The following is a 27,244-nucleotide window of genomic DNA, read 5'->3' as shown; positions in this document are numbered from 1 at the left end:
TCCTTAGAGAGCCAAGGGTTGGAAACCGACAGGCTAGGACTAGCTAGGTCCAATGAGGGCATCTGTGTGATAAAGCTCTTGGGGGCTGAAGAAAGAGAGGCTTCTCCCAAACACCACCTTATCACACATAGCCCCTCTCAGCAGGCGAAGCCTAGCAAGTGTGTTCACTGAGGGCCCAGGGCTGGGGGGAGCGCAGAACAGCCTCACTCACCCCAGTGGCTTCTAGCCGCTTCTCCAGCTCTTGGCACCAGCTCCGGTACTGCAGCACCTGAAGCAAACCGAGGGGGATGTGAGCAGTGGGCACAGCTGGTACAAACCGCCCAAACCAAAGGCCCCGAGAATCCTGGGCAAACCTGCTGTGAACAGGCGACTGGGTGATGATATTGAGGTAAGGCCAGACGTTGTATAGTTTCTATGTGGGCAGCAAAATAACACTTTCTCTACAGCTCTTGTATTAAAGGCAACAGCATGGGCTTTGGAACCAGAAACCCCATGGTGGGTCCTAGCTCTCAACTAGGGGAGCAAACCTAGGCCAATAGTTTAACCCTTGCAAAGACCATCTTCAAAAGGGAGATAATATATATATCACGGAGTACTGGGAGTCTTAAAAGAGAGGCTGTCTGGGACATTCCCACCACATGGTTCTGTCTTCTACAACCCTAATTCCACCTTAGCACCCAGCTCTAAGAGGTATGCTCCTCTTAACCCCTCCCTGAAAGGGCAGCTGCCTCACCTTGGCCTGCAGCTTCCTCACAAGGACTGCTTGCCTCTGCTGGGCCTCCTGGGAGCTCTTCAGCTTCCGCCAGGAGGCTGCCTGGTTCTCTGCCATCTGCTGCTGCAGCGCCAGCACCTGCTCCTCCAGCACCAGCTGCAGTGACTGGGGCTTCATACTGTGCAACCCAGGGCCTCCTGTCTCCATGGAGGCACCAGGCAGGTACTCACAGGCCCCTAGGCTGTTCGCTCCCAGTAGGGTCTCTAAGCATTGCTGTGCCACCTGAACCTCCTCCTGAGCTGGGGACCAAAGCACACAGTGGAGTTAAAAGGACTGCCTGCAAGACTCAAATTTATTCAGCAAATACTCATTAAATCTGACAAAGCTGAGCTGGATAAAGTAAACAGGTTCCTCCACTACATAACCTCTCAGAGCCTCTAAAATACTAAGATGCACCCCTGTCTGTAAGGGGGGCTTTGATGAGCAACATCTCCTCAATTTATTTGACCATGAAACAAGTTCACAGGACAAGTTCAAAGACATGCCAGGACTAGTGTTTCCTGGCATGCCTTTTGGAACTCTGCAGTAGGCCAAGAGGATGAGGAAGCTGAGGTTTAGAACAGTTAAGTAAATTGTCCTAGTTCATACAGTTGGCATTTGGTTGATCAGGGATTTGAATTCGAGTAGTCTGACTCGCTGACAAAGAAATGCAGGTAGCAGGCATTTCAGTCAGGGGATCCCACAGAGAGAGGGAAGAAGGAACCAGCTTCAGCAGGAGGGCAAACGTGCCTCCCCGATGGGGAGCTGGGCCAAAACAGGGCAGGGGGCCACCTGCAGGCTGGGAAGGTGGACCTAACCAGAGAGCTTTAGGTGCTCCCAGGAGAGGGGAGGCATGGTGCTCAGGAAGAGTTCTAGGTGTGAGTCCGAGCTCTGCCTCTAGAGGGCTCTGCGACCTTGGGCATGCCACTCCCTTCCAGACTTCTCGTCCAGGAAGGAGGGTTCCCAGCTACATGGCCTCTAAGTTGCTTAAGCCTTTAAAACACATCCAGTAACCTGGGGGGAGGGAGATAGGTTAAAGTTCTCTGAGACTCCCACCAGCAGGATTGAGAGATATCTGTATTTTCAACCACTTATCAAGAAAATGGCCCCAGAGCCCTTTGATGAATCAGCTGTTAACCTCCCGCACCCTGGCTCAAATGTCATTTCCTATCATGTCCTCCCAGACACACGCACGTGCACACACACACACACACACAGAGCATTATGTCACATAATATTATAGAACACAAATATTTTATATAATACACGTAGAGAGAAAATACAATGTCCATATTACATTTTATCATTATTTGTCCATCTCCTCTACTGATCTGTGAGTGACTCAAAGGCAAAGACTGACTCATTTTAGTCATCAGTAGGTTCTCGACAAAGCGTAATGAAGACGTGCGGGCGGGCCTTACTCCGGGCAGATCAAAACCCTTGGCCAGAGGTTACAGAGGTGGCCTGATGGCTGTTTTCAGCCACTGTGTGGCTCATACAGAGAATTTTTAAGAATCCAAATCAGGGGCCAACATTTACCATTGGGAAAATCCACATAAGAATTCACATTTCTGGAAAGTCAGAATAGTTAGTGACCCTTGACCCACAGTCCCAGGAGGCAACAGCCTCCCGACCTCCTCCGGCAGTTGAACAGCAGCGTCTGTCCCCTTTAGTTCACTAGGCTCCACCCGCTCCCCCAGCCTGTTCCCTCCCTCCCTCACACTGACAGCACATTTCAGTTGTCCTTTGTCACTGCGCTTATGCCTGTGTTTTTCTTACAACAAAGTTACAGAGAAAAACTCAGTTTTAGTGCATCAAGTGGGCAGTGTTGAGTGGCACCCAGGAAGGCTCAGTGGCACCCATACCCCAGGCTGCCTTTTCCTCGCCTACAAACCGGGTTCATACCGCAGCCTTCCTGTTCTACAAACATCTTCCTTTCCTGCCCTTCCTTTGCACCAAGGCTGTATCAACCAGCTCCCACGGCTCAGTAAAACGCTGGCGTGATCTCTGGGCTTATTGGAGTCACAAACCTGCTGGGAAACAGCTCTTCCTGCCAACACATACCAACAACAAAAGTAGCTACCAAGTTGCTCCAAGGGACCTGAAGAGCCTTTTTTCTTCTAATACCGTGAGGACCGTGAGGACCAGGCTAGGCTTTTGCACACAGTGGGAGTCTCGGAGGCCCCAAAGCCTCCCTTACCCTCTTTTGAATCCCCACCCCTCAAATGAGGTTGAATCTAATGAAATTGCCAATTATGTGCCCATTTTTAAAACCTGTAAGAATAATTTCATGGAGCTTAACCTAGTATCTGTATAAGCAGCCATGCCACAGTTCCCAGAATCCTCTTTTAGGATAAGACTGCTGTTAACACGTAAATATTATTTGAGATGATAGGACTACTTCAGTAAAAAAAATGGTTATATGATTATTTTATTTTAGCTGATAATTACTCTACAAGTATTTAATTTTTAAAAACTGAAAAACTTAGTCTTCCCTGGCCGGAGAGCTCAGTTGGTTAGCACATCGCCCTGATATGCTAAGGTTGTGGGTTTGATCCCCAGTCACGGCACATACAAGAGTTAACCAATGAATGCATAAATGAAATAACAAATAGTGTTTCTCTCTCTCTCAAAGCAATAAATAAATTTATAAATGTAGTCTAACCCTCTAATTTTACAAAAAGAAGCCTGAAGTTTACAGAGATGAAGCAACTCATTTTGTTCCCATTTTATTTATATGTTCCATTTACTTAAAAAAATGAATTGAAATTGCAGCAAATGTACCATATTCCTGTAAGATGCTACTAATAGGCAAAACTGGGTGCAGGGTATGGGGGACTCTCTGTACTATGAAATGTTTTTGTAAATCTAAAATTGTTCTAAGAAATAAAGTTTATTTAAAAAGTGATTTGCAGTGTTTTATGATTCAAACAAACAAAAAATCCCCATAAAACTGAAATTCCTTACAGCAAGAATAAAAAGAGGGAGAAAACAGAGAAGCATTACATCAGGCATCTTTCTGAAATTGAGATTTAGCTCTGTCTTCCTCAAGGCGCAGTTCAGCACCCTTTTCCAAACAGGCTGCCGGAACAGCCAGACAATAAACTAGCACACCTCCAAAAAAGGTAGGTTTCTGTGTCTCTCAGAAAAGGAAAAGGTCAGTAGTTGGCAAATTGTAGCAGACTGGACTGCGTTCAAATGGAATAATGGGCGCCACTGTGCTCTGTAAACTGTAAACCACTGAATAGACATTACCATCACTGTAGGAAAAGAAAAAAGAATCCCTTCTTTCAGACACTGATGTATCCCACAAACACTCATGAATTCCAGGTCATCATCAGGCAGTCTGTCCACCGGTGACACGGAAATGAACAAGACCAACTTCCTACTTTTGCCAGCAACCAGACTGGGAAGGGCAGTCATCTCTGAACCCAGGGTGGACAGTGACAGAGAGTGACATGGATTATGTATTTAGTCTCCCCTCGCTCAAAATACTCCAAAGGGAAGTATTTAAATAAAGCTTAAAACACAAGCAATACCACCTAAACTTGGAGTAGAGGTGCAAATTCTGCGAGGACTAAAATGTGGACTGCTATTAGCTGTTGTTAAATGGAACTTGTCACTTAAAGCAAAAAAAAGAAACACTTGAGGGTATAAATGTTTTATTTCCTGAGCAAAGAAACCATATGTATTTGTTTGCAGAGACCATTTGTTTCTTACCTCAGAAAAAATACTAACATGCAGCTCCTTATACAAACCTCTTTATGTGGGGCCTCTCTCTCTCACCCCTCCCACGTCTCTGGTCTCTCCCCTCATTCTCCTTTGCTGGCTCTCCTCATCTCCCCAACATCTAAAAGTTGGAGGCCCCACAGCTCAGGCTTCGGATCTCTTCTCCATCTACCTTTATTTCCTAGGTAATCTCATCCAGTTTCAGGACTTAAAATACCATCTATCCCTGGCTGGTGTGGCTCAGTTGGTGGGAGTGTCATTGGGTAAAAGAAAGGTTGCGGGTTTGATTCCCGGTCAGGGCACATACCTAGGTTGCAGGCCTGATCCCCAGTCCAGGCACCTACGATCCTGGTTCTGAGAGCGTTTGGGAGGCAACCAGTCGAGGTTTCTCTCTCACATCAACGTTCCTCTCTCTCCCTTCCTTTCCCCCGTTCTCTCTCTCTAAAAGCAATGAAAAAAATGTCCTCCAGTAAGGATTTAAAAAAAAAAAAGTACCTATATCCCCATGATTCCCAGTGTTACATCTCTGGTCCACACTTCCCTCTGTAACGTCACATTCCTGTAGTAAATCCAGACATCTATTTAACTTCTCTGCATAGATGTCTAACAGGCATGTCAATGTTAACTCATCCAGCCCTGGCCAGTGTGACTCAGTGGCTTGGGCACCATCCTGCAAACCAAAAGGTCTCCAGTTCCATTCCCCATCAGGGCACACACCCAGGTGGGGAGCCAGGTCCCTCGTTGGGGGCGTGCAAGAGGCAGCTGATCAATGTTTCTCTCCCTCTCATTCTACCTCCTTTCCCCTCTCTCTAAAAATAAATAAATAGAACCTAAACAAAAAAAGTTAATTTGTCCAAGAGTGAACTCCTGCTCCTCCAATCTTCCTTGTTTCAGTAGATGGCAATTCCATCCTTCTGGTTGCTGAAGACAAAAGCCTTATAGTCATACTTCCTCCATTTCCCCACACCCTACAACCAATCCATCAGTAAATCCTGGTGACTCTACCAGGTCCTATCACTTTCAACCTCTTACCACCACCATCATCACGAGCCAAGCCACTCTCTCTTGCCTGCTGTGGTGGCTTGAAGATAGACCCATAAATTCTTTGACACTTCTCCCTTCAAGAGGTGGAGCCTAATTTTCTCCCCTTAAGAGTGAGCTGGAATAAAGTTAATGAAGTGGAATCAAGTTGAAATGACTTTCTGGACAAGATCATAAAAGGCACTACAGTGCTCTCCCCACCCCCTCACACTCTCTGCTGAGACAGCCCTGTGAGGAGGCTCAGTGACAGGGAACCGTCTTGGCAGCAGGTTAGCCATCAGTTTGACTGCCGTCTCCTGGGAGATCCTAGGCCGGAAACATCCAGCTGAACTGCTCCTGGATTTCCAACCCACAACTATACGAGATAATAAATGATTGTTGTTTCAAGCTACTAAATTTTGGGGTAGTTGCTTGCACAAAAAAAACCAGGTAACTAATACATCTGGATTACTGCAAAAGCTACCTGGATGGGAGTGATGTTCCGACTTTGTTTCCAATATTTGTTTTTTTCTCAACAGAGTAGTCAAACGATCCTTTTAAAACAGTGACAGATTATGCCGCTCAGAACCCTCCAATACTACTCAGAGTATAAACCATGACCATTAAAATGGCCAACAGGGTCCTAATTATTTGATCCCTGCCTCCTGTTGTTTTAATTCCCATTCTTACTCCTCCAACCATGCAGCTCTCCTTGCTGTACATGCTTGGAACACACCAAGCTGAACACTCTGGAGGAATGTTCAGGGTGCGTGAAGGTAACCAGAGGAAGAGGCCCTCCAGTTACCTTCACGATTCACGTCTCAGGTCTCTGTTTAAATGTCCCTAACCATCCAAAATAAAATACCGCCACCCCTCACGCACCCTTTACACAAATTTCTTTGTACTTTACCATGACTTATGGGTCCCTACCAGCTTATTATGTGTAATATACCTATCAGAATGTAAATTTCCCATGTGCAAGAACACTGCTTTTATTGACTGCTGTATTCCCAAATCCTAAAACAGTGCCTGAATGAATATAAGGACGGTAGGTAACCTTGTCCGTATCACCAATGGTCTTGCAAAAATGCTGACTGTTCTATAACCTTCTAAAAAGCAAAACAAACAAACAAAAAACCTCAGATCACGTAGTTTGTATAGCACTTTAGTCTTTCCAAACAATTACTGTAATTTTCATTGTAACAAATACCCATCGAGATAAGATTATTGTTCTTATTTTACAGAGAAGAAAACTGAGGTTCAAAAAATGGAAAGGATATAACCGGTCAGTGGCAAAGATGAAACCCCAGTCTGCTTCCAAACTCTGTGCCCTCTCCATCACTTCGGTTGCCTCCTAAATCATGAAATATGCAATCACAGCTCTGTAAGGCACACTTCCTAAAGGGTTTGAAACGATGAGGCCTGCAGCTCTCTGATAGAAAAGGAGCAAGAAAGGTAGAGTGTGACTGAAGGAAGAGTAGCAAGTTCCAGCCTTGGTTTTGTCATGAACTCTCTACTTATTTAGGAACGTCCATTCTCCTTTCTAAGCCTTCTCAATAAAATGTGCATAACTGGCCTCCATAACTGGCGGGATTAGAGGAGACCAATTCGACAGAAATTTATCACACCCAAAGGCCCTCTAATGAAATTATCACATGCTCCTGGGAAAAACAGCTTTGAATTCGTTTCCCAGCTCCACTCATTTAGTTGTAAGATTCTAGGCACATTGATCGGAGTGCCTCAACTTTCTACTGAAAAAAAAAAAGTGAAGATAAAGAATCCACTTTATGGAAATGGGCCTTTAACATGTAATGCATTAAGTAACACCTGATATTCTGTGGTTATTCAGTAAATGTTTGTTATTATTATCATTATCACGTGCTAGACTCTGGGATATAGAGATAAAAAAGGCAAAGCATAAAGCCCCAACAAGTGCATGGACGTAAAAGTAACTGCAAAAAAAAAAAAAAAAAAGAGCAGCGAGATTAACTGCGCCGGTAAGCAAGGTTGGGGAAGATTTCCGAGGAAGCGATAGGTGATGTATAAGCAAAGAATACAGCTCTAGAGTATGGAGGCGGGTGGGCCGGAGCTTTCGGTCAGATCCCGTGCAAAGCCCCAAGGGCAGAGGGAGCCACAAAATTCTGGGAGCCCGGAGCAAGACTGGCCGGAGAGCGCAGCGTCTTATCCTGACAACCCTGGGTTCCTAGGCTGTCGGGAAAGACGCTCGGGAACACCCCTTTGTGCACGGACCGGAGCTCAGAGTGGTGGCGAAAGCAGACCCAAAGGCCAGGAGTCGGGAACCCTAGGTCAGGTCCCAACCTCTCAGTGGGCCCTGGGGTCCTCCCAGCGAACCCGAGGCCGCAGCCCGAACGTGATTCCCTCAGGCGCCTTAGCCGGGCGGGTCTGTGGGCCTCAGACCGTTAATCTGGGCACCTCCCACCTGCCCTTGAGGCCCCACCTCACCACGCTCCGCTCCGCAGATTCCTAGACTGTTCCTCCGCACGGCAGCGGCTGAAGCCGCAGCCAGGGCCGGATCAGGGGCTAGGGCCCACTGCCCGGCTGGGTCCCGGACCCCGCCCCCCCAAACTCCCGCCCTTTCAGAGGGTCCCGCCCCTCCTACTAGTACGCCTATGGGAGGTCGGTATTGCCTTAGGCACCTCCCGCCATGTTGAGTACTGGCAGCGGGTTTACTGTAGTGTTACAGTAGGAAAGGCAGGGCTATACTTTAAAAAGCAAGATTTCCTAGGCAGAAGTAGCGACGGCTACGGTTGCTGGATTTGAGCAAGGAGGGTTTTGGGTAAAAGAAAAAACTTGCCCTGATTATCCCACTTTTGGCTTCGGGATTACACACTGCGCGTGTGTAGTCACCTGGTTCTAGATGCGCCTGCGCACTGCTCCACCCACATACTAGCGTGCAATTAGTAACTGCATGATGAATAAGAGAACCCGCTCCAGGATCGAGGTAATATACCTGCAGGGCAACCAGTTGTAGAGTTTTGTCACTTTCAGACCTGCACCTCCAAGCAGCCTAAGGCAACACAACACTCACAGCTAGTTAGTGTCATTTGAATACACAGCACTGTTTTCGCCCACGTCTTTGCATAAGGTGTTCTCTTTGCTTGAATGTCCTACCTCCGTCCGGAAAACTGCAGTTTGTATAGTCTGCGTGAACCTGACTTCTTCTAGAGGATTCTTCTATGATCCTGGCCTTATTCCCATAGCGTTTTGTGCATAACTTAGCAATGCACGTCCTTAAGAGTTGAAAATTACATTTACCTTCTACTCAGGTTATAAGTTTTTAGTCGGGACTTAGAAAAAACTATACCCCCCCCCCAAAAAAAAAAAACCCTAGGGAACTTCTTAAATATTTTATTTATTTATTTTTAGAAAGAGGGGAAGAGAGGGAGAGAAACACCAATAGGCGAGAGATACATCAATCTGTTGCTTCTAACCCACCCCCTACTGGGGACCTGACTGGCAGCCCAGGCATGTGCCTTGACTGGGAACCCAACCAGCGACCTTTCAGTTCACCGGTGGACACTCAATCCACTGAGCCGTACCAGGCAACTTCTTAAAATGCAGACGCTCAAATTTTACCCTTAGAGAGTCAGTAAACCAGGGGTGGAGCCCAGGAATCTGCATTTCAGCGAGTATGCTAGCATGCAGCAGGAACACGTTTTGAATAGCCCCTACATAAGATCAGTGGATCTCTAGCACCCAGCATAAGACCTGCTATAAGACAGGTGCTCAGAAAGCACTGAGTAAACGGACAGATGAATGGATAGCAGGAGTAAAATGGGCAATTCATAGCCCAAGAGAACACTGTTAAGAGTTGTATTATATCTTTTCTTCTGTAAGAACAAAAACCAAGTTCTTAATAGTTACTTTGAAAAAACATAAAGTAAATGGGGGCTAAAGGGAGGAAGGGAGGACACTGATTTTGAAAGGTAACCAATTTAGAGAGGGAAGAAGAAATGTCCCAGACACTGGACAGATAAAAAGTTGCTAAGAATTCATCCAAGGAAAATACTCATGCAACAGGTACTGTGTAATGTTCACTACAACGATATATGGAATGGAGAGAAATGCAAACAACCTGAACATTGCTGATTCCAACCTCTTTTCTGCCTCAGGACCTTTGCACATACTTTGCCCTCTACCTAGACCAGTTTCCCCCCAGCTCTTGGCTTAGCTGATACCTTCCTTCCCTCTTCAGGTCTCATCCTAAATGATACTTCCTCAGCTAGGTCTCCCCTAATCATGCTATCTAAAGCACTACCCTATCATTTTCTACCATAGTTCTCTGTTTCTTCCACAGTATGTTCCACTCTTTATTTTTATTTATTTACTTACTAATTATCTTTCTTCCCCTGTAAAATTTAACCTTCGTGAGGATAGGAGACTATGTCTGGCTTATTCCACTGAACGAGTGAATCAAGTTAGCCTCAGTGTTACAAAGGTTAATGATATAAAATCCATCAGCAAACTACACTATAAATTGTAAGACCATGAGAAGTAAAGAGGTTTGAGACTACCAAAACACACCAATAAAGGGTAAATGGAGTAGTAAGAGATTAAAACCAACCAGTAATCTTTGATTTTTGTAAAGGTGGGTTCATTTATTCATTCATTCATTTCCTTGTTCATTTATTCATTTGCCCAGCAAACATTTGCTGGACATCTATTGTGTACTAGTATTGGATAATAATATAGTGTATTAACAGCAAGTTAGAAACTATATTTAAGCATAATAAAGTAGTACAACTGGGTATTTTGTCTGGGTCAGAGCAGAGGGTGGACTTAGCTAATGTTTGAAAGTGCGGAAAATTCCCCTGAAAAGTTCTCTAGACTCTGAGAGTACATCAGCCTTCAAATGTCCTATGGAGTACCAGGAACATTTGGGATAAACAAACGGGTGTTCATATCCATCGCTTGAATTGTTTGGGACCCAAGAGACCTATGGGAAAAGATGTAATCCAGGCACAATTAGAGCCTGGCCATGTTCAAACCTGCCTGATGAACCAGAATGAGGAGAAGGCCTCAAAGGAGGCTGGATTGGAGGGAGAAATAACAGATCGGGATGAACTGGGCTTTTTCCTTTATGTCCTAAATCCCATTTCTGGGCACAAGCTTCCCATCTCTCCCAGGGCTATAAGAGGGGTCCTGCTCCCCAGCCCAGCTCATCTTTTGTAGATATTTCCTCTGCCCCAAGTCAAGAGGCTGCTTGAACTGACTGATTTTCTTTTTAAAAAAAATATTTTATTTATTTATCTTTAGAGGGGAAGGGAAGGAGAGAGGAAGAGAAACTTCAATGTATGGTTGCTTCTTGTGCATCCCCTGCTGGGAACTGGCCCCTGCCGGGAACTGGCCTGCAACCCAGGCATGTTCCCTGACTGGGAATCAAACTGCGATTGTCTGGCTCACAGGCCCGCACTCAATCCACTGAGCTACACCAGCCAGGGCTGATTTTCTTTCTTTTAAAATTATATGTGTGGAATTTCAAAGTGAGATGCTAAAATATCATATATATTTTTAACAATCTAAAATTTAACAAAATTTATTTTAACAGTCTAAAATCTGTTTTAAAGTTCTTAAATCCCTATCTATATGGTCAAGAGAGTGGAGGATAGAGACTTTATGTGGAGATATTTCTGGCTGTGAGTCCCCACCCCTCTTGGGGAAGATGGAGTAATTGGGGGAAGGAACCTGATGATTGTGTGAGGTGCCAAATCGGTCCCCATGGCAGCCGGGGAGCATAGTGACAAGATCTACCTCCTGTTCGGGAAATCTAGCAACAAGAGACAAACATGCCAATTGCTTTGATGGCAGAACCCAGGAGATTGCTGCTATATTAGGTTGACCTGCTCTCCCAGAATTTGTCAGGGAGTGTTCTCTGTAGGCCAGATGTGGACTAAGAGAAAGAGAGCCTGCATAGGCTCACCCAGGGTCCTCTTCAGTAGGACCTCCTAGTGGGGTGAAGGGACCGCAGAAGTAAAAAGAAAAGTGCCCATTGGTAGTAGAGATGTTGGTATTCAGGAGAAGGAGATCCGCCCGACTCTAACAGCACTCCACAATGCTCTGGGGATGCACAGGAACAGCTGAGCACATCTTCCAGACCCTGAAAGCACAAAACCGACTACAATCCTAGTTCAAGGAAGACTTCCCACTCCTTTCCCCACATTTCTCCCCATGTCAACACCCTGAGGGACTACAGTGAACCTCTGATGACAGAAGGGAAAAATTAAGGGGAAAACCCCCAGCTCTTCCCCACTTTCTTACTGTAAGTTAACATTCTGAGGCAAAGCCAGGGGCCCCAAATGACACAGTCCCTTATAGTAGATTGTGGACAACTTGCTGCTGTCCATATGAGTCCATTCATTTGTCATTAAATAGATATTGATTGAATACTTAACGTGTGCCTAATGCTGAGTTAGACATTGGGAGAGATACAAGGAACAATAACACATGGACCCTTCCTAGCACCTCGGTTCATAGACTCACATGGGAGGCAGATAAGTAAACAAGTATTTCACACACACACACACGCAGTGCAGTAAATTCTAAAAAGAGGGAGTGTCTGACTTCACAGAGGCTGAAGGTTGAATCTGCCGAGCAGACAGGGCCAGAAGGGGAATGTAAAGAGTGTGCAGGTATATGGTGCGCTGGAGCCTGGTATGTTTGGGGACTGCCAGGAATTTTCCTCTGGGCACTCTTCTTTCTTTAAGCTAATGTTTTATCTTTCTATTACAGTTGATGCATAATATTATACTAGTTTCAGGTATACAACCCAGTGATTAGACAGTTATATAACTTTCAAAGTGGTCACCCTGATAAAGCTAGTACTCATCTGACACCATACATAGTTATTACTATACTCCCCATGCTATACTTTACATCCCTGTGATTATTCTGTAACTACCAATTTGTACTTCTTAATCCCTTCACCTTTTTCACTCATCCCCCCCCAACTCCTCTCCCATTTGGAAACCTTCAAAATGTTCTCTGTATCTTTGAGTCTGTTTCTATTATGATTGTTCATCGATTTGTTCTTTAGATTCCACATATAAGTGAAATCATGTGGTAGTTGTCTTTGTCTGGCTTGTTTCACTCAGTACCATACCCTTCAGGTCCCTGCATGTTGTTGCAGATGGCAAGATTTCATTCCTTTTTTATGGTTGAGTCATATTCCATCGTGTTAATGTACCACTTCTTTATCCATTCATCTACTGATGGACTTAGGTTGCTGCCACATCATGGCTATCATAAATAATACAGCAATAATTAATACAGCGATATAGATGCATGCCTTTTAAAAACTACTTTTAAATTTATTTTTAGAGAGGAATAGGGAGAAAGAAAGAGAAAGAAACATTAATGTGTGATTGCCTCTCACTCACCCCCTGCTGGGGACCTGGCCAGAACCTAGACATGTGTCCTGACGGCAAATTTAACCAATGACTCTTTGGTTCACAGGCTGGCACTCAATCCACTAAGCCACACTAGCCAGAGTGCAATCTGTCTTTTTAATTTAGTGTTTTGTGTTTTTTCAGATAAATATCCAGAAGTGGAATTTCTGGGTCTGTCTTTGTCTCTTGTTATAGTCTTTGTTTTAAAGTTTATTTTTTTCTGGTACAAGTATCATTACCCCAGATTTTTTTTGTTTCCATTTTAATGAAATATCTTTTTCCCTCCCTCTTCTTTCAGTCTGTGTGTGTCTTTTGATCTGAAGTGCATCTCTGGTAGACAGCATGTGTAAGGGTCTTGTTTTCTAATCCATTCAGGCACCTTAGGTCTTTTAATTGGAGCATTAATCCATTTGCATTTAAAGTAATTGTTGGTAGATATGTATTTATTGCCATTTTATTTTACATCTTTTTTTTATCTCATTTTCTTCTTCTTAAAGAAGGCCCTTTAGCGTTTCTTGTAATACTGGTTTGGTGGTGATGAACTCCTTTAGGGTGAACTCCAGCTCATCCACACTTGACATTGCTGGAAGTAGGTGGCGTCTTCACACCATTCAGGGGAGTAGAGGATGCTCAGTGACAGCTCCCACAGGACCAGGTTCTCTCCTCTCTCAAAAATTATATTCTAACCTGAGACCGACCGTCTGCTGCCTCACGTGCCGCAGCAATTGAAGTCTAAGGTTCCGCCGGACAGAAGTCAGGGGGAAGAACATGGCAGAAAGAACATTAAGCTGGAAGGCAGACCCAAGCCCCTGGGTTTGGACTCCTGGCTTTGCCTGTGTCCTTGAGCAACCGTCTTCCCTCCCTGAGCCTCCAATTTCACAGCTATGAGATGGGCGTTACAACGCTTCCCTACAAGGGTTCTTATGTGCAGAATGGGAGACAGACAAAGGGCAGAAAGAGTGGAAGGAGTGCAGCAGGAACCTGAGGTTTCTGAACTCAAGAATGGCGGTAGGGTTCCCAGGGCCCTCACTATTAACAGTTGTGACCTCTGGGGAGAGGGACGGGGGAGTAGTAAGGAAGGAACTTTTTGTTTTAATTTAATAACGTTTGTTGTTTAATTTTTTTACAATAAACATGATTTAATTTTGAATTGAAATATATTTAATACACATACTTCAGTTAAAAAACTTTCTTAAAAGCTTATATTAGCCCAGGCTGGTGTGACTCAGTGGTTGTGTGCCGGCCTGAGAATCAAAGGGTTGCCAGTTGGACTCCCAGTCAGGGCACGTGCCTGGGTTGCAGGCCAGGTCTCCCATAGTGGGCATGCAAGAGGCAGCCATGCATTGATGCTTCTCTCCCTCTCTTTTTCCCTCCCTCCACCTCTCTCTAAAATAAATACATAAGTAAAATCTTTTTTAAAAATCTGGGAAGGAATGAAAGACCTTTGGCCTGGGATGGAATGGAGACTTCAGTGCTTTCTTTTGTACTGTTTGAAACTTTTCCCTCATGAGTTTGCATTACTTTTCTATCTAACAAGTACTACTTTGTAAAAGTTTTAAAAGCATTTAAAAAATAAAAAAAATCAGCTTAACAGTAACCCACAACCTTCAGACCATCTTAAAAGCATTTTTAAAAAAGTATTTAAAATAAAGAATACAAGTGAGAAATGTACAGTTCCTTTGTTCACACTCCATACCCACAACAGAGATACACATACACCCATACACTGTTTCCAGGTCGGTTTTCCTAAGCAAGTGCGATTGACCAGGGACAGAAGTCCCATGCTTGGACAAGGTGCAGTTCCCAAGGAGCTCAGCTGGGGGAGCCATCAAGAGCTCCCTGGATGAGAGCAGTGGCAACTCCTGGAGCGTTCAAACACTACAAGCCGGAAAACGGCTGGGTGAAGATTGGGCTCCCCGGATCGAGGCAGCCCAGGCCCTTCAGAGGAGGAGAAACACAGATAGAGGGTCAGGGATTCTGGGCCTTCCTCCCAGCCACTTCCTAACATGTAGGATCATAGCAAGAAAGAAGGTCAGTTCTCTCTTGCTGTGGGAAGAACAGTGATTTCAGAGTCAGGTACCCTGTCATTTCTAGCTAGCTAGCTAGCTAGCTAAACAAACAAACAAACAAATAAATAAAACATAGACTTGTGCCAGTCACTTAACCTTAACTTCTCTGAGACACAATTTCCTCATTTGTGAAACAGGGACAATATTAACAATTGAATCTTTTATTTTTAAAGTATAATTTATGGATCCCCTACTATATGCTGGAAGGAAGAAAGAAAGATACTTTACACGTGTAAGTAGTTAGCTCTTACATCCAGTCTATGAAGCAGATATTTTTATCCTCATTTTAAAGGTAAAGAAATAGGTTCAGAGAAGTGATGTAAAAATGTAAGCAATAGCCAACATTTATGTGGTGTTTACTATGCGTGTAGTCACTGAGAACTCGAATAACAAAAACTCAAATCATAACAGCTCTGTGAAGTAGGTATATTATTACCCTCATTTTATGCATGAGGAAACTGAGGCATAGAGAGATTAAATAATTAGCCTGAAATTATATGGCTGGTGAATTTGAAGGCAGGTAGCCCAGCTCTTAATCATTATGTTGCCAATTAGACAAGTCTCCTGTTTAATACCCTTCCTTGTGTTTCTCGCTGCACTAAAAATAAAACCCAGCTTCCTTTCTCTGGCATGCAAGGCCGTACTTGACATGGTTCTGGCACAATCTGACCACATTTATCACTCTCTCCCTCGCTCACTCTGCTTCAGATGCACCAGCTCCTCATGGGTCCTCAGATATGCCAAGCTCACTCCTGCCTCAGGACCTTTGCATGTGCTGTTCCCTCCACCTGGAATGATTATTCCCCAGACCCTTGTAGGCCTTATTCCCTCACTATACCCACATCTCTGCTCAAATGTCGTCCCCTCAAAGAGACATTCTTATCGACAGACTTCCTTTTGACCCTTCTTAATTTTTCTTAAAAATTCTCTGAAACTATACCTTTGTTTGCTTGTTTGTCTCTTTCACCAGAACGTGAGCGCAGACTTGGCTGTCTTGTCCACTGCTAGATATCCAGTGCTCAGGCCCGGGACCTATCATGTGTTAGTCACCTAATATTATAGTTGCTGGGTAATTAAGTACACGAATGAATGGATATCCAAGGCCACCCAATTGTGTGGCAGAGCCAGGACACAAACTGAGTTGTCTGATCCTGGAGCCTATGGTCTTCGTCACTGTCCTGTGCTGGGCTGACTCCAGGAGACGTCGGGAGGGTCTGATGGTATATAGTGAATGCAAAACCGCTTTGGAAATTGCTAAGTGCTTCAAAACAAAAAATTATTGTTATTGTTCAGTTTACTGTTTGCTCATCTACCAAATGGGGATGAGAATACGCTGACCTGCCAGCTTGAAGAGAATGTTTTGTGGAGTGCGGAGGAGATAAGCGGTGGGTAGACATGTACAAGAGTACAAGAGTACTCTTGTACTCTTTGACTCTCATGTACAAGAGTCAAAGGCTCTGCGTGGTAGAAGACACTGTAAAGATTATTTCCATGCCACTGGCTTCCCAGACTCCCATCCTCTACCTCAGGTTTGACATTAATATTGCTGACAGGAGAGGGGGAGGTAAGGGGACATGGGGGACTGAGGGACTCTACGTCCCAGTAATTAAACATGTTGGGACTGAAGCGCTGCCAGCGGCAGCATCTGGTTGCAATTACCAGAGGGGACCAAAGTGATTAGTCACCTTTATAGTGAGAGCCAGGCCGGTCTCCTGGGCTCCTCCCTGGAGAGGGCCTTCTAAGCAAGCTCCGAGTCCCCTTTCTCTGCTCCCACCCCACTCTGGGGTCCCCTGGTCCTCGAACAATGGCCCCTGATCTGAGTCCTCCATGTCTCAAAGCCCCAGCTCATTGGAGGAGACCTTGACAGAAAGCCAAGAACACCACAATTGCCCCCCTGCCCCCCGCCACCCTTTTACTTCTTGTGTTTCTAGAGGCCAGGTTGGGATTCTTTGGTAAAAAAATGCGTCAAAGCGGGAATTAAGCTCAAAAAATAATTTAACCTTTCTGAACCTCAGCTTCTTTACCTGTGAACTGTGGGACTATCTATACCTCCATCTTAGGGTTGTTGTGAAGATAAATAAGATAAAAATGCAATGGGCCATCAAGGCCCAAGTCTAGTTTCCTGGAGTACGTGCTCAGTAAATAGTAGCTGTTATTAATGTTTTCCAGGTGCAAGGCTAATCACTTTTTATGATTCATTTCATTGAATCCCCATAAAACCCCTGTGAGTAGGTACCGTCACGGTCCTTGTTCAGAGTTTCAGGGGAGTGCAGAGGTTTCCGAAGATCGTACAATGCGCTAAACCATATAGCAGAACCGGAATTCCAAACCAGGCCTGCTTGTCTCCAAAGCTCTTGCTCTTTATCCAACCCTGTGCAGGGGTGTGTTGGTTGTTTCATTCGTTTCTCCCTTCATTTGCTCACTCAGTCGACCCTGCAAAGTGCCTAGAAGGTGGAAAGACAGAATCCTCCCCTTCAAGAAACTCAGAGCCCAGCAGGGAAGGCATGAGATATCCACAAATGACCACACCTTAAAGCAGAAAATTATGGTTTTCATATATAAGGCCAGTTAGAGATTTATTCATCCATACAACCCATACTGAGAGTTTGCTATGTGCTGGGCCTTTTGCCCAGCACTGGGAATAATTGAAAGATAAATATAGTACAGTCTAGTCATAATCTAATGAGGGAGACAGATAGGTAAATAAATTATTACAGTTATAAGGAATTGAGTTATGATTCTAAAAAACATGAAAAAGGTACACAGAGTAGGAGAAACGAACTGTGTTTGAGGCAAGGGGCAGGAGCAGAACTGCATAATCTTTGAGCTACCAAAGTGGAAAGGGGCACAGAAAATATGTGATAGCAATTGAGGAGTGTGTATTTTTCCAGTGGACAAGGGAAGGCTTCCTGGAGGAGAGGGCACGTGAGTTGGTACTTTTCATTGGGTAGGTTTTAGAGAGAGGAAGGGTTGGAACAGAGACATCCTAAAGGCATGGAAGCCAGTTATAAGGGGATTATAGTAGGACAGGTGGTGAGGAGGACGGAGACAGTGGGGGTAGAGAGGAGGGAGGAACGCCAGAGATGACTGCGTTAGTGGGGACAAGTCAGAAGGGAAGCCAAGTGTTGTGAATCTTGGCAAGTGGAGGGATGGTGATAAAGTCAGGTCTTCCTCAAAGCTTCTCCAGAGAGTGCCTGGTGGTGCATTGGCCCTTTGAGATGGGGAGGCGGAGTACTACCAGGTTCCTGACCTAGGAGCACCAAATGAAACCTGGAAAGCCAAGTTATGCTGCTGTGTTCTGAAGGTCAGCAAGGATCTGGGAGAGTCACCATGAAAGGGCTGGTCAGGCACCTGGATACCCCCAGCTGTGAATTCATCTCTTTCATTCATCAAACACGTACTGAGCTTCTACTGCGAGCCAGCCTGTGCTGGAAAAACAATTTGGTGACCTTAGAGTGCAAACAGATCTTTATTAGGCAGGCTCAGAGGATCTCAGGTTAGGAAGGAAGCCTGCCTGACTACTGCTTCTACCCTGCTGCTATACCTCTTAATGTGACGAGTGTTGCAACGGAATGCACAAGAAAAGGTAATTGGGCCCTGGCTAGTGTAGCTCAGTGGATTGAAAATGGGCCTGCGAACCAAAGGATCCCGGTTCGATTCCCAGTCAGGGCACATGCCTGGGTTGCAGGCCAGTTCCCAGTGGGGGATGCATAAGAGGCAACCATACATTGATATTTCTCTTCCTCTCTCCTTCCCTTCCCATCTAAAGATAAATAAAATCTAAAAAAAAAAAGAAAAAGAAAAGGTGATTGGCTCTCTCTGGGCATCAGGGAAGGCTTCCCAGAGGAGAATTTTCAGGATGAAGCTCTCAGGGTAAGGAGAAATTTCCTCCAGTTGTGGGAGTGAAAGGAGAGTATTCCCAGCGAAGAGAACAGCTTTCTGCTCCCGCCCCTCTCCCGCCGGAGTGCAGCAGGAATTCAGCCTTCTAGAGCTATCAGAAAAGCATGATGTGGGAAGTTATTTTTCCAGCCTCCTGCAGGGGCCGCTGCTGCCCCAGCCTGGGCCTGCCACCTCTGGACTCAGCTAGTCCTTTCCAACAAAACCCGGAGTCTGTGTTTCCTGGGGTAGTAGGGAGGTACACCCTGGACCAACCTCCACCTGAGGAGTGGGCTCCAAGGTGGCAGTGCCCTCCAATGCCTGCAGAAACCATCTGAGTTTAGTCAGTGGCGTTTGGGGGAGGGGTGTAGTGGGTACTGATATTTTTCTGTCTCTGGGTCACCACAAGTTTATTAAAATAAAAGAAACTGTGGGTAAATGCTGCCATCTGTGCCGCCCCCACCCCCAACAACAAATCAGGCCCCAGACTAGACGCAGGGGTTGAAACTGCTTTAAAAACACCCCAAGGAGTTAGCTGAAAACTCACACTCCCCATGCTTCTGGGGCTTAAGATCTTGAGCTCATTCCTCAGCATCTCTCCTCAGGAGGGTGGGGTGGGCTGCCCCCTGAGGTGGAGGTGAAGACCCCTGAGTCTGCTCCATGGACCAAGGGGCCCCCTAAGCCTAGAGTCATGCTTCGGGGCTCCGTGCCAAGAGCCCCCGTGAGCCATGGCCTCGAAAGGGGAGCGGTGATTTTTTTTTTCACATAAATATATCGCACTTAAATGAGTTTAGACAGCATGACATCAGAGAGTAATTAAATTGGTTTGGGTTGAAATTCCGTTTCCAATTCCTGAGTTCAGGTTTGTAAAAGATTTTTCTGAGCACCTGCAGGCGAGTGTGTGTGTGTGTGTGTGTGTGTGAAGTATTTTCACTGGAAAGGATTCAAAACTTAAAAAAAAAAACTGGAGCACACAGGCAGCATTACGCCATTCTTCCTTCTTGGAAAAATCCCTCAGCCTTATACAAGCCTCCTTCAAGCCCTCAGTCAGTTGTGCAGGAGAAAGGGGGCGGTCGGCTTTCTCCTTTCAAGAACGAGTTATTTTCAGCTGCTGACTGGAGACGGTGCACGTCTGGATACGAGAGCATTTCCACTATGGGACTGGATACAAACACACACCCGGCAGACTTAAAGAGTCTCAGACTGAGGAGAAAGCCTTTCCTTCTGCTGCTACTGCTGCTGCCGCTGCTTTTGAGGGTCCACTCCTTTCATGGTTTTTCCTGCCAAACCAGAGGCACCTTCGCTGCTGCCGCCGTTCTCTTTGGTGTCATTCAGCGGCTGGCCAGAGGATGAGACTCTCCAAACCCCTCACTTTCTTGCTTTGGCACCTGGCTTGGCTGGACCTGGAATTTATCTGCACTGTGTTGGGGGCCCCTGACTTGGGCCAGAGACCCCAGGGGGCCAGGCCAGGATTGGCCAAAGCAGAAGCCAAAGAGAGGCCCCCTCTGGCCCGGAACGTATTCAGGCCAGGGGGTCACAGCTATGGTGGGGGAGCCACCAATGCTAGAGCAAAGGGGGGCACTGGGCAGGCAGGAGGCCTGACACAGCCCAAGAAGGATGAACCCAAAAAGCTGCCCCCCAGATCGGGTGGCCCTGAACCCAAGCCAGGACACCCTCCCCAGACAAGGCAGGCTGCAACGCGGACTGTGACCCCCAAAGGACAGCTTCCTGGGGGCAAGGCACCCCCAAAGGCAGGTGCTGTCCCCAGCCCCTTTCTGCTGAAGAAGGCCAGGGAGCCTGGGGCCCCTCGAGAGCCCAAGGAGACGTTCCGCCCGCCCCCCATCACGCCCCACGAATACATGCTCTCGCTGTACAGGACGCTGTCCGATGCTGACAGAAAGGGAGGAAACAGCAGCGTGAAGTTGGAGGCTGGCCTGGCCAACACCATCACCAGCTTTATTGACAAAGGGCAAGGTGAGGGGGCGGGGTGGCAAGGGTACGGCTCAGAGGGAGGGGCATCTGCATGCATGGAGGGGCCTTCCAGAGCCCTGACACCACCGGCGGGAGACTGTGTGCCTTGGGTGGTATCTGGGACTATCTCACACATGTCAGGTCCCGGGGTACTGGCATGTCAGACTGGAGGCACCTGGGATCACCAAGGCCAACTCTTGCAAGGTGCAGAGAGGATGACTAAAGCCCAGAGAGAGACAAGACCTGCCAGGTGGTGGCAGAGTTGGGGACCAGGCTTTAAGACCTTTGATCACCGGTCCATGCTCTGTTGCTATGTGGACTGGCCACACTTTGTAGGCTCCAGTGGTTTGTAGGTTTTCTCAGCTGGCAGAGAGAGAAATTAATGTCTAGCCACCCATCATCCTGCAACTTTACCCTCAGGATAGGGAGCAGAGGAGGCAGGATAGGGGGAGACAGTAAATGAGGCACCTTGGAGTCATGGAATGATGTTGAGGTATGTGGGGTCTGGGAGTGGACAGCAGACCTGGGTTTAACAGTGAGACCTTGGAAAAGCCCCTTCTCCCTTCAGGGTCAGTTTCTCCACCTGTACAGCTATGTTTGGGTTGGACTGGGTGATTTTTGAGAGCCCTTGGAATGTGAAACTTTATGTCCTGTCCTAAACACAGATCATTCTTATCGTTAACTCCGGAGAATAGGTGCTCCCCTCATTTCTGCCTCTGCCTACTGGGCATTGCTGTCTTGGCCTTTCCTCCCAGCAAGGCTCTTCCCTTGTCAGGACCTCAGTTTCTCCCTAAGTGTGATTGCTGGGTTGGATTGCAGCTCATACGGTCTGGTTCTATGGGTCTGAGGGCTTTGGCTGGCAGGGTGGGGGAGGGGTCAGAGAGTGGGAGAGGCTCCTCATTAGAGCTGGCCTGTGGGGGGATGACAGAAGGTGGGGGAGGCACAGAGGCAGCAGGTCTGGCTGAGGTGGGGGAGGTGGCCTGGCTGCCTGCCCAGTCAAGGAAAGCTGTGACCCCTTGGGGGCTCGTAAAGTAAGTCCTTGTGCCCCCCAGCACTAAGGGAGCTTGGAGAGGGGGAGATGGGGAGTTTAAAGGCCTAATTAGTCACCTTCTAGAGCTATATGTGAATGCTTCCCAACGGCAAATTGGTATTCAGGAAAGAGGGCATGTGGATTGGACAGACTACTGAGCTTCTTATACACATGCACAGCCTTATATTTGTATATGCCTTCTGAATCACACACATGCACCTATGTGCACACATACCTTCTTACCTATATGTATACATGGAATCTACTCACATATACACACACACACCACATGCACTTTACATTTTGACACAAGCCCAGTCACACAGGCACATGACATCATTTATTTATGCCACTTTCTCACAGACACGTGAGCCCAATCATGCACACAAACTCTCACACAGACACGCCCACACATCCAGCAGGTGAGACACATACACAGCAAAATCATTAGACTGGGAAGCAGGGAAACTGGGTTGCAGAGCAGTTTGCCATTAACTCACTGTGTGACTGTAGTCAAGTCACTCCCCCTCTCTGTACCTCATCTGTAAAAAGAGAACCCTAAGATTTTCTTTAAGGTACCGTGGAAGCAGCTTCGGATTGGGTATGCAAAGTTCTAGGCTAGGGTTTCAACTCTGCTTTCTCTCAGCTGGGAGACTTTGAGCAAGTCACCTAACTCCTCTGAGCCTCTGGTTCTCCCTCTGGTAGAACAGGAGTAATTATAATGGTTAACCCCACCTATTTCACCAATGAGGTACCATATTCAATAACAGATAGGAAAGAGGTAGGTAGAAGGTACTTCTAAAGCCGCGGTATCTCTGATATGAATAGAGATGGACACAAACACCTAGAATCACGCGAGTCACCCCCAGCCACATCTACCGATAAACAACCGTACTTGGTAGGCTGTGTAGGATGAGGCTCTCAGTGGTTTGGATCTTGGCTTTTCTCAGAGTGGGGAAGAGGTTAGAGAAAGCTCTCTGGACAGGGGAGTCTCCCGAGGCCTCGAGGAGACTGGCTTTCTTGAGGAGGTTGCAGGGAATGACTTCTGGGTGTTCTCTCTAGATGACCGAGGCCCTGTGGTCAGGAAGCAGAGGTACGTGTTTGACATCAGTGCCCTGGAGAAGGATGGGCTGCTAGGGGCCGAGCTGCGGATCTTGCGGAAGAAGCCCTTGGACACAGCCAAGCCAGTGGCCCCCAGTAGCGGGCGGACTGCCCAGCTGAAGCTGTCCAGCTGCCCCAGCGGCCGGCAGCCGGCAGCCTTGCTGGATGTACGCTCCGTGCCAGGCCTGGATGGATCTGGCTGGGAGGTGTTTGACATCTGGAAGCTCTTCCGAAACTTTAAGAACTCGGCCCAGCTGTGCCTGGAGCTGGAGGCCTGGGAACGGGGCCGGGCTGTGGACCTCCGCGGCCTGGGCTTTGACCGGGCTGCCCGTCAGGTTCACGAGAAGGCCCTGTTCTTGGTGTTTGGCCGCACCAAGAAGCGGGACCTGTTCTTTAACGAGATTAAGGCCCGCTCTGGCCAGGACGATAAGACCGTGTATGAGTATCTGTTCAGCCAGCGGCGAAAACGGAGGGCTCCACTGGCCACCCGCCAGGGCAAGCGGCCCAGCAAGAACCCCAAGGCCCGCTGCAGCCGAAAGGCACTGCATGTCAATTTCAAGGACATGGGCTGGGACGACTGGATCATCGCACCCCTTGAGTACGAGGCCTTCCACTGCGAGGGACTATGCGAGTTTCCCCTGCGCTCTCACCTGGAGCCCACGAACCACGCAGTCATCCAGACCCTGATGAATTCCATGGACCCGGAGTCCACGCCACCTACCTGCTGTGTGCCCACGCGCCTCAGTCCCATCAGCATCCTCTTCATTGACTCCGCCAACAACGTGGTCTATAAGCAGTATGAGGACATGGTCGTGGAGTCTTGCGGTTGCAGGTAGCAGCACTGGCCCTGTCTTCCTGGTGGCGCATCCCTAAGACGCTGTGCACGTGGGCCCCTCCTCGCATTTGTGGGATCACAGAGGGGTCAGGAAGCGGCAGCCGGGAACATCTACATATCCTGCCTGAAAGGGGATTCCAACAACAGCCTTGCTCGCTCTCTGAGTGGGACAAGGGGCTAAAGGGTCCTTTCTACCTGCAAGTCCCTCTGTCTACGGATTTCTGCCCTTCTGCTGCTCTGACTGGCAGGGACAGGCCCAGGGAGACAGACTCCCAGTGGGACTGAGACCCGGCACACCTGGTTTTCCAATGAAAGTCAGCCGAGGACCTCTCCTCTCCTGGGCCTCTTTGGACTCTGGACTCTCCAGGGACTCTCCTGGGAGAGCCGAGGGTGCTGCATCCTCCTTGAACCACCATGGTGCCTGGTGACTTTCTGCCCCCCCGGGATAGATGAGATGCTAATGGGGCAGGGGTGGGAAAAGAGGGGGAGAGGGCTTGGGCAGGGGTGAGGAATGTGGGGCTGTTAGACTATTAGATTAAAATGTACATTGATGAGATAAAAAGCAAAACTGTGCCTAACACTGTGGCAAATTTCTTGTTCACTCCAGGGGATACAGCGACCCCTCAAAGAATGACTGACCCAGGAAGGGGAGGTGGGTTGCCTCAGGTATACACCCGGTGTCCAGGGCCCAGTCCCCGCTCCCAGTCCTGGAAACTGAAGCAGGGCCAGGGCTACCTCTAACCCCATTCCCGTTCCTTCCAAAAGCCCATTGGTCTGGAGCTCCATCTGCTCCGCTGGGGCCTGCCAACAGAGTTAGGTTTTCTTTTTGGCACTTCTTAGTCAAGCTGGTTGTCTCTGAAATGGATCCCTAAATGGGAGGGAAGTTGGGGATTTCATTTCCTCTAAAATCATCCTGCTTCATTCACTAGTATCTGCTGCCTCCCCACCCCCACCCCCACCACATACTCATAAAATGAACTGACTACCATTTAAAGGATCCTCTACCTCTCACTGGGGAACCTGGGCTGCCAGAAATCTCTTCCTCTGCTTGTGAGGCATCTTCTTTTTTGCCCCTGCCTCCTGTTCCTCACATGACCTTGTCTATGGCCCTGCTCCCTCCTGCTCGTCACCTTCGCTACTTACTGCTCACCCATTGCTTCCTACCTGCTCTCCCCCATCTTCCAAAACAGAGCTGGAGTCCCTCCCTGTTGCATTATACATGATATAAATACAAAATTATATATCAGATAAATAACCTTCCCACTAACCCCAGACAGTCCAGTGCCAGACACTCCTGACAATGTTTTCTACTTGGGTCTTTGCCCGGACTAAATGTTCGCTTCCCTTTCCCCGCTAGAGTCTTCGAGGGGAAGCCCGAGACAGGAACTGTTGGGAGGGGAGCACGGCCCTCTGGTAGCGAAGCTTGGGCACCTGGGTCCTTGTTCTAAGGGCTCAGGACCAGGCTCTGCCTGGCTGAAGAGAGGGAGGACAAGGAGAAGGGAGTCTAAGCCTCTGCTTCCCACCCAGGGGGCCTCAGCATTTTCCCCACCTCTCTCCAGCTGAGTCTTTGATTCCCAGGGCTCCTGGCCAAAGCTGTTTCAACAGTGGGGATTCCTGCCCAGCTATGGGCAGATCTTGTGTCCCTTCCCTCAAAACCCAAAACCTGGGTTGTCAGGGCCTAAAGCAAGAGCCCTGTGCAGGGGGGGCGCCCAATCCTGGAGCCTCTCCCTCCCTGGCTGGGCTTCGTTGTATTTGGCTGGTGGCAGGCCTGCAAAATCTGGAAGTAAACAAAGAAGCTGTCCCAGCAGACAGAGTTCTGGTGTGTGTGCGAGGAGAGTGAGCCTGGAAGGGAGGCCAACCCCGCAAGCTGTGGATACAGGGTGAGCAGTGTAGCAACTGGGCAGCCGGAGCCCCAAGGGCAGAGAGGCAGGGGCGAAGAGGTTACAGGTGGGGCTGGCTCCTACACACCCTTGTTTTCTGGGCTGTATGTCTCTAGTTTCTTGGAAAGTCTGACAAAACTTCAGCTGCTCCCTGTCTTTGCCCCGTCGGAGAGTTTCATGTCACCTCAGCCTCAGCGCTCTTTCTGCTAAAAGCATCCGTGTTGAACTGACCGCTGTGGCTCTGCCTTGATACCCAGGGAGCTTCCTCTCCCACTTCAACCTGCGCTGGGTCTCTCTTTCACAAAAGAGATGCTCAGAGTGTGTATCCTCCCTACCGCCTGCCCTCACCCCGAGACCAAGGAGATCCAGTCGGATGATTGTGGGGTGAGCAGGAAGAGCCCTTCCATCCTAACCACGTGACCTATTCAACTGCCTCCTTGGAGAACCATCTCCACCGGCACCCTCCTCCAGGCTCCATCACAACGAGCTGCACACTTGCACAGTACACTCTTGTACCAAAAGGGTGCAAGGCTCAGACGGTTCCTTAAGACCAGAAACACTCTCCCAGTCGCGGTCTTGCGGCGCTGAAGGGCTCAAAAGGCAGCCCAGTTTCAGATTTCAGATCTGTCACTTAGAGTACTTGGGCAAGTAACTTAATTCCACGAATCTTGGTTTCCTCATTTGTAAAAAAAAAAAAAAGTAGGGGAAGAGGGATAAACAGTATACCTGTTTCATAGGGCTACCTGTGAGGATGTGAAATGCAATCAATACAGTAGCTGGCACAGAGGTGGCACTCAATGATGTTAGCTGTTAGCCTCAAACAGTCCCATGAAGCAGGCAGCGCGAGGAATATTACCCTCTGTTTTTACAGAAAAGGAAACCGATACCCAGAGAGGAAACTACAGGTCCCCTATACGTCTCAGTGTTCTTTGTACGGTCTCTGCTTCTTTCCTGGGCCCCAGACTCCACCGACCCCAGTCTTGGCAAGCGGTCGAATTACTCTCCTGGGGCTTGGCTCCCTGGTCTTAAAAGTGTCCCCTCAGGGACACACAGTGTTGTTGGTTCCTGGGGAGAAGTAGCTAAGCAGATAGTTTAGGGCAGAGAAAGTGGGAGGCCCTTGGTGGAGGCAAAAGGTGGGCAGTGCTGAGTTGCCCTTCTTTTGGTCTCTCCCACCATCTCATGTTCCAGGGCCACGAGCAGGAGAATCAGCTTTTCTGGGGCTTGGAGCACACCACCTCGGGAAGCCTCTCAGACTGCATGCTTACTCCACAACCGGTTCTCATGTCCAATCTGAGTATAGATGTGAGAAAGCAGAGTGGAGAAAGATCAGGCACGTAGGTCAGGTCTTGCTTCCATCACTTTCCAGCTGAGTGGCTTTGAGCAAGTTCCTTAACCTCTCTGAGCCTCAGTTTCCCTATCTGTAGAAGAGGGATAATAATATTAAAGTTACTAGGCTTGAGGTTTCGGAGACGGTGTATTCATTCATTTCATCAATCTTTGATTGACTGATTGATTCATTCATTCATTAATCAATAAATATTTATTGAGAGTCTGCTCTGGTCCAGACTTTGCGCCA

The 27,244-nt window shown here is 47.6% G+C and overlaps 2 protein-coding genes across 5 annotated transcripts in view; one reads left to right on the top strand and one right to left on the bottom strand.

The window, feature by feature from the left end:
• Positions 1 to 10,959, bottom strand: part of CEP250 (centrosomal protein 250) — a 45,024-nt gene extending 34,065 nt beyond the window's left edge. The window contains exons 1-3 of one of the 4 annotated variants that reach the window (XM_037043940.1): positions 10,954 to 10,959; positions 734 to 953; positions 212 to 268 (exon numbers count right to left, since the gene is read on the bottom strand). In XM_037043940.1, the coding sequence (XP_036899835.1) occupies positions 212 to 268; positions 734 to 919 (243 nt within the window). In that variant the 5' untranslated portion in view covers positions 920 to 953; positions 10,954 to 10,959. Of the gene's footprint in view, positions 1 to 211; positions 269 to 733; positions 1,012 to 7,958; positions 8,079 to 10,953 lie in introns of those variants that run through there. The other 3 variants (XM_037043938.1, XM_037043939.1, XM_037043942.1) reach the window with 3 other exon arrangements.
• Positions 10,960 to 19,870: 8,911 nt separating this feature from the next.
• On the top strand, positions 19,871 to 24,244 carry GDF5 (growth differentiation factor 5). Its single transcript, XM_037043937.1, has 2 exons — positions 19,871 to 20,825; positions 22,915 to 24,244. The coding sequence occupies exons 1-2, from the start codon at positions 20,201 to 20,203 to the stop codon at positions 23,787 to 23,789; spliced, it is 1,500 nt and encodes a 499-aa protein (XP_036899832.1). The 5' UTR covers positions 19,871 to 20,200; the 3' UTR covers positions 23,790 to 24,244.
• The last annotated feature ends 3,000 nt before the right edge of the window (positions 24,245 to 27,244 follow it).

Source organism: Sturnira hondurensis, unplaced genomic scaffold (assembly GCF_014824575.4).
Source record: "Sturnira hondurensis isolate 20B ecotype Veracruz unplaced genomic scaffold, ASM1482457v3 Scaffold0004136, whole genome shotgun sequence".
Classification (NCBI taxonomy): Eukaryota; Metazoa; Chordata; class Mammalia; order Chiroptera; family Phyllostomidae; genus Sturnira; species Sturnira hondurensis.
This window is presented reverse-complemented; position numbering and strand designations above follow the sequence as displayed.